Source organism: Vicia villosa, linkage group LG5 (genome assembly GCF_029867415.1).
Source record: "Vicia villosa cultivar HV-30 ecotype Madison, WI linkage group LG5, Vvil1.0, whole genome shotgun sequence".
NCBI lineage: Eukaryota > Viridiplantae > Streptophyta > Magnoliopsida > Fabales > Fabaceae > Vicia > Vicia villosa.
In genome coordinates this window covers 138,342,493-138,350,055 of record NC_081184.1, presented here as the reverse complement: position 1 = coordinate 138,350,055, position 7,563 = coordinate 138,342,493, and the positions used below count along the sequence as shown (strand labels likewise).

Sequence of the window (7,563 nt, the reverse complement as noted above, 5' to 3'; positions counted from 1 at the left end):
AGATGTTTTCATCCCTATCAATCCACGTTTCTCCTCTATCATGGTTCTATATCTTTTCCATACTTTATTAATTTCTACAAATACTTCACAATTTACATACAAAATTTTATTAATTATAAATTTGCAACAGGTAAGACACGAAGATGGTGAGATGAGATGGCAAAGAGTTGAAGTGAAGCCTGAAGAGCATCTAAAGTTTCCAAAATTTCCGGAAACCACAAACTCATCATCATCATCAATTGAACTATATGACAATTATCATAATGACTACGTAAGTAGTATTTTAACTAAAAAAACACCACAAGAGAAACCACTTTGGGAAATTCATATTATAAATTATCCAACCACAAATGCTGCTTGCACCATGATATTCAAAATTCACCATTCACTTGGTGATGGTTACTCTCTCATGGGTGCTCTTCTTTCTTGTCTTCAAAGAGCTGATGACCCTTCTCTTCCTCTCACTTTTCCTTCACGACCACAATTGAACTCAAACTATGAAGATAAAAGCTTGTTTAAGAGGCTGTGTTTTGGTGTAAACTCGTTTTTTAGCTCCATATCAGATTTTGGATCAAGCATTATCAAGGCAAGAATGATTGCAGATGACATAACACCTATAAGGTCCGGATATGAAGGAACTGATTCTCAGCATTTTACCTTGTCAGACATATCATTCTCACTTGATCAAATCAAAGAAATCAAATCAAAACTTGGAGTGGTAAGATACTAAGATCTTTCTTTTTTTTATTGTTGTTAAATAAAATAGTGTTGATTTATTTTTGCATGCATGGTGTTGCAGACAATAAACGATGTGGTTTGTGGGATGATCTTCTATGGACTTAGGCTTTACATGGAAGAGATGAATGAGAGGACAAAAACATCAAATTCAACAGCATTGGTAATGCTGAACCTAAGAAGTATTAAAGGTTATCAGTCATTGAAGGAAATGCAAAAACCAGAATCCAAAGGTCTTTGGGGGAATAAAATATCTTTCTTACAAATACCAATACCTAAGGCAAGCCAATCAGAAAGTTCCAACCCTCTTGAGTTTGTTTGGGAAGCCAGTGATGTGTTAAAGAAAAAGAAACGTTCTTTCGGTGTTCATCTCATAGGTTTACTCATTGATTTGGAGATGAAACTAATAGGGCCTGAGGTGTTATTATTATTTAATTATTTATTTTTGTATTTATTTTGCATGCTTTTGGAGCCTATTTGATTATTATTAATGTTGTGTTTCAGGCGGTAGCTAAAGAAATCTATAACACCATTGGAAACTCGAGTGTTCTTATCTCAAACATGGTTGGGCCAGTAGAAAAGATGGCTTTGGCAAATCATCCTGTAAATGGATTGTATTTCACCATGACATGTGGACCTGAGGTAAATATAATTGAAGATAACATGCAAAAAGAGAGAGAGAAATAAATTATTGAATTATAAAATGAAGAATATATATATATATATATATATATATATATATATATATATATATATATATATATATATATATATATATATATATGTTTCTAACATGCTTTATCTTTATCTCTGTGATTGTAGGATGTAAACATTACAATTATGAGCTACGTGAAAATATTAAGGATGACCATGAAAACTTTAAAGGGATTTATAGATGAACATAAGTTGAAGTTTTGCATGGAGAAAGCATTTGAAGTCATGTACAAAGCGTCTATGGAGATCTCTGAGATTGCTACCAAAAACTAATTGGGATGGAAACAAGACTGGTCCTGAAATTATGTTTAATGCGAATAAGATTAAATAAGTATACCAATGAATAATTGGTATGATGATAATACTATTATTAAGGAATAACTATTTTAGGGAGAATAAGATTACATGTTATGTATTATAAATATTATTAAGCAAGACTGGTCGTGAAATGATATGTTTAGTGTGAATTTCGATCATATATTTTATGTTATAAATATTTAAATAAGTATATTAATGTATAATTGATATAATAATAATAATAATAATAATAATAATAATAATAATAATAATATTATTATTATTATTATTATTATTATTATTATTATTATTATTATTATTATTATTATTATTATTATTATTATTATCAAGAAATAACATGTTCGCTCAACCTAAATCAAGGTTATTGAGTCACAATGTTATTAGTGTCTGACTGACTGTGTACTCTTGAAAGAGACGTTACTTCAACCTTTCAATGAATCTTCCTATTAAGCTGTTGCATATTGAAATCGATCATTCAACCGCAATTTGACCCAAGGGTCATGTGTGTATATATATATATATATATATATATATATATATATATATATATATATATATATATATATATATATATATATATATATATATATATATATATATATATATATAAGGGTTAAATAAGTTTTTGGTCCTTCTAAATATAGCGATTTTCAACTTTAGTCCCTCTAAATATTTTCTTCAAAGAATGGTCCTCCTAAAAATTTTAATTTTAACTTTTGGTCTCTCATGGCAAAACCGTAGCTAAAATGGTCTCTAATTCCGTCACTAAAACTGTCGCTAAATTGTCAAAATCGTCGTTAAATTGCAGGAGGGACCAAAAGTTAAAATTAAAATTTTTTAGGAGGACCATTCTTTGAAGAAAATGTTTAGAAGGACTAAAGTTGAAAACCGCTATATTTAGAGGGACCAAGAACTTATTTAACCCTATATATAAATACCCAACCCAAAATCATAGGTTTTGAAATGGGAATATTCATATATCAACAAACAAAAGGCTTTTGCCCATTATCTTGCCAACACCCTCCATTCTATTTTATATCTTACAAATGTAAATAGCACCCAATATGAAATCCGATAAAACTCACTTGAGCCTCAAATCCAATCTATATGTTGTTGTCGATAGCGATGATGCAAAATCTAGTTTTTAAATTTGAGATATGGGAAAGCATCATATTCAATCCTCATACGTCAAAGCAGCCTCCTTGTGGGGCTTTACCGCCACCACTGAATCTCTCTACCTCGTTTAGTTATTGATCAGGTGTTAGTGTGTCATGTTGAGTGAAAAGTGTTATTCAAGTGCTTGTAACCGATTACTATGGGGTTGTAACCGGTTATAGCTGAAACATAATTAACTTATAATTGATTACCGCATGAATGTAATCAGTTACCACACTGGCACTAAATCAGATGTGTTCAATAATCGGCTACTGCGAGGATGTAACCGACTACAACTATAGAATTTTCTACTATTTTGTTTGTTACTTGTATCTCACTCTAAGTAAATGTATATATATACCCCTTAGGGATCTCATTAATAAATTTTTACCATTTTCTCCCTCAACAATTACTCTTGGATAAAAGTTATAAAGGAGCTAATAAGTAAAAAATGGTAAGGACACAAACACACAAGAGGCAGCTGGAGTTGATTCAAATTGAAGAAAAGGAAACAATTAGCGAATTCGCGACAAGAATTGCAAAATTGGTGAACCAAGTAAAGGCGTATGGAGAAATGATCACAGAGCAGTACTATAGTATTGCGAAAATATTACATTCTCTGATTTAAGATTTGACAATGTATTAGTTGTGATTGAGGAACCGAAGGATCTTATAATGATGAGCAAGGAAGAGATGCAAAGCTCTCTTGAGGAATTGCAATATTGGTGAACCAAGTAAAGGCCCATTTACTTTTTTATCTTCCTTATTTTTTTATTTCTCCTTTTTAGTTTATATTTTTTTTACAAACTTATTTAAATTACATCTTTTTAATTAAAGCTAACCAATTAAAAATCACCAAAAATATTTGAATTTTAGAATTAGGTTTAAAAAAATGTTTAATTAATTTTAAACACAACAGATTTTATTTTTCTTTTCATTTAAGTTATTTTCATAATTAAATTGTAATTAATTTAGGAATTGTTTTTCTTAATTAAAATCAACCACAAAAATACCAAAAAATATTTTCTTCTAATATTAGGATTTAGAATATTATTTCATCCATTAAATAGTACTTTTCTTTTTGTTTATTGTTTATTGCTTTCTTTTATTTTTTTAATATTAGAAATTGATGTATAGGTCGCACAGAAATTTTTTATAATAGCGTAGCTTTTACTTTCCGCACTTCCCTTTTATTAGTTATGTACCTCATCCTGAAGCCATGTAATAGCGTAGGTTTTACTTTCCCGCATTTTATTTCTTGTATATATTTAATTACTAGCTTAATAGGATTGTATGGCAAGACTAATTAATTGGCGTTAGCTAACCGTAATCAAGATTAAATAACTGAAATCAACATACTCTTCACACTTGCACCTTTAGGGTAGCCTCTCTTTGTTTCCTTCCGATTAGTATGGTCAAGTCCCTCGAGTGTAGGGATACCTTAGCAAATGTTGCCTACGATTCAAATCATCATGGTCCCTCCGATATAAAGATCATAGTCCCTTCGAGTTGCCTACGATAAAATGATCTTGTCCCTCGATGACGCTACGATAAAATGATGATAGTCCCTTCGGATTGCTAAGGTATCCTTACATGTTGCCTTCTATGACCACTCGATGACCCTTCGATGTCTTTTCACATCCAATGTATCTGACTACCTACCCATAAATGGTATGGATAGTATTATCGCCCAAGGAAAGCCTTAAAGTATAGGAAAGACCTTACAACTTAGGGCAGGTAACTCTTAAGTGCTTGCTCACAACAAATCAAATTTCAAATACTTTTCACACCTCATGTTTTTCGAAACATCTTTCAAGATAACACTTTGTATACATTCGTACAAGGATCATTACAAAGTTAAACTCTTTTACAAACTATTTTTCTAAACATACACTACACTTTCAAACAATTCAAAACAAGTGACCTAAGTAATTAAGAGCCCATGGATAACCATGGATACAAAGGGTGTTAACACCTTCCCTTTGTATAACCTACCCCCCGAACTAAAAATCTTTAAAAAGGTCTTTCCTGTTTTTTTTGCCTTTCCTAATTGGATAAAATAAAAGTCGGTGGCGACTCTTGCTAAACCGCAACATGTTTTGCGAAATAACAAAATAAAAAGTCAGTTATTCCCCCATATTACACACACTTTTGGTGATGATCACTGAAGGAGAATGCAGCAGTAAAAGGTTACAACAGGTTGTAACCAATTACCTATATGTTTTAACTGGTTATCAGCAGAAGAAAATTCCATGGTGACTACGAAATATATTGTATAGTGCAAAAATAAATGGTATCTAGACTCCAAATGTTCAACGCACACGACGCGAAAAAAATATTAGTTTATTACAATCAATCTTGCCATGAAGAACAAGGTAAAATTTATTGATGAACAAACTTAAAGGAATTATAAAAGAAGCCCCAATCTGTACAAAATTGAAAATGATGATCAAAATTTTTTTTGATCAAGTCTGATGATCAAAACTATGACTAACTGCTGTGAGAGAAAATGGAAGCAAAAGAATTGGCGAGACAAGACCCCACCACCACTATTCCAACCTTGACTTATCCCCTTTAAGGATTGGACGCCTCAAAGAGATGCTTCTTCTTCCACCGTTCATCATATGCCATTACTCCTTGCACCTCCGATCTTTTTCTATGTGATTTTCTCAGTTTAATGTATAAGTATATAGAGGGACTCAAACTGAGAATACTTGCTAATCTGGAGAAATCAAAATAAATAATTTTAATTAATAATTTTTAATACATTAAAATTAATGGATTTAATTAATTTCTCTTTTCATAATCATCTTTCATCCTTAAATTAATCTCATATATATTTCTCACTAGTAACTCTTTCTTATCTGTCAGATTACACCGATTAACCATATCATTGTTAAATTTTAATTCCTTGTCGAAGCGGCATTTTGGTAGACACAAGATGTGTCGAAAAGCTTAGTCTATTGAGTTGTATGTTGTTGTCGAAGTGTCGAAGCAATTAGCTTCACACAGTATTTTGACTTGGGTCTAAAATATGTATTTTGGGCTTTTATGTTTTGGGTTTTCGCTTAGGGAGAAAGCAAACCTAAAACTATAAATAGAGGGAGTAATCTCTATTTTGTAATAATTTGAGTATTAACAAAATTTGCAGTTGCAAGTGAATAATAGATTTTCCACCGTTTGTGGGCAGAGAGAAACTCTGTAGAAAATCACCATCTTCTTCTTTTTATTTTTGTAAACCCTGACTCTTTGCTTCCAAAATTTTCTTACTTATTTCCTTCATTGTCATTGTGTAGCGATAAGAAATTATCCAAAGGTTTGAGTTTATTTCCAGCATCTGGTATCCGAGCTCCGGTAGAACGATTCAAGGCATGAAAATGTCCATGGCAATGAATCATCTGAATGGGAATTTTCAAACGAGTCTTCCAATTCTGAAAGTAGATAAATATGAGAATTGGTGCAAGCAGGTGAAGGTTGTGTTATGTTGTTAAGATCTTTGGGATTTTGTGAAAGAAGGGTTAGAACCGCTTGCAGAAAACATGACGGGTGAACAAGTAGTTGCACACAATGAATTGAAGAAGAAGAATAATTATAAAGCTCTCTTTATAATTCATCAATGTCTAAGTCCAGATAATTTTGAAAAGGTTAGTGATGTAGAATGTGAAAAAGGAGCTTGGGAGATTCTTGAAAAATCTTTTGGAGGTGCAGAAAAGGTGAAAATGGTGAGGTTACAAACTCACAAAAGAACGTATGAATTGCTTCAGATGGAAGAAAGTGAAAGCATAGCTGATTTCTTCACTAGGGTTATGAAACTGGTGAATCAAATCAAGGTATGTGGAGAAGTGTGGACTTCAAGATCAGTTGTTGCAAAGATCTTGAGATCTTTGGCTCCTAAGTTCTACCACATAGTAGTAGCCTTAGAAGAATCGAAAGATTTGTCAAAATTGTCAAAAGAAGAGCTTCGAGGGATGCTTCGAAGAGTGATATGGCTATGCTGGCTCAATTAAAAAAAGAAAAGAAAGGTCAAGGAAGTTGGAATGGCAACAAAGGCAGAGGAGGCTACAAAAATTCGGCAGGTCGAAATCACTAAGAAGGACCTGGTTGAATCAGAGAAATCCATCATACCAAAGCAACCAAAGAGGTGGTGTTGCGGGTAGAGAAAGAGGTGGTGGCCAAAATCCTGACAAAAGTCACATTCAATGTTTCAATTGTCAGAAGTATGGTCACTATTGTAGTGATTCTCCAAAAAAGCATAAGAACCAAGAAAGTGATGCAAAGTTTGCAAAGCACGAAGAAGAAGAGATGATGTTGATGGTCACAACAAGAGACGAAGAGAGATTGAAGGACAAGTGGTACTTAGACTCAGGATGCTCATCACACATGTCTGGAAGGAGAGATTGGTTTATCAACATAAAGCTGTCATACCTCAAAATTTACCCTCATATATTTGCAAATGTTATTTTATTTCGAATAATTGACATAGCACAGTTGGTAAGGATTTGAGGTTAAAAGGTACAAGAGCGAGAGGTCTCGGGCTCGAATCCCACTTCTAACATTTTCCCTTTTACTTGCTTTTTAATTTTAGTTCTAACTTCATTTCCCTTTATTCAAAAATCACAAAAATTGCATTTTTTTTATCAT

General features: G+C 32.3%; 1 protein-coding gene across 1 annotated transcript in view; it reads left to right on the top strand.

Annotated features, from left to right (window-relative positions):
• LOC131605558 (wax ester synthase/diacylglycerol acyltransferase 4-like) overlaps positions 1–1,910 on the top strand; it is a 6,167-nt gene extending 4,257 nt beyond the window's left edge. The window contains exons 2-6 of the mRNA XM_058877902.1: positions 3–43; positions 131–718; positions 800–1,153; positions 1,240–1,377; positions 1,558–1,910. Of these exons, the coding sequence (XP_058733885.1) occupies positions 3–43; positions 131–718; positions 800–1,153; positions 1,240–1,377; positions 1,558–1,722 (1,286 nt within the window). The 3' untranslated portion in view covers positions 1,723–1,910. The remainder of the gene's footprint in view (positions 1–2; positions 44–130; positions 719–799; positions 1,154–1,239; positions 1,378–1,557) is intronic.
• Positions 1,911–7,563: the final 5,653 nt, after the last annotated feature.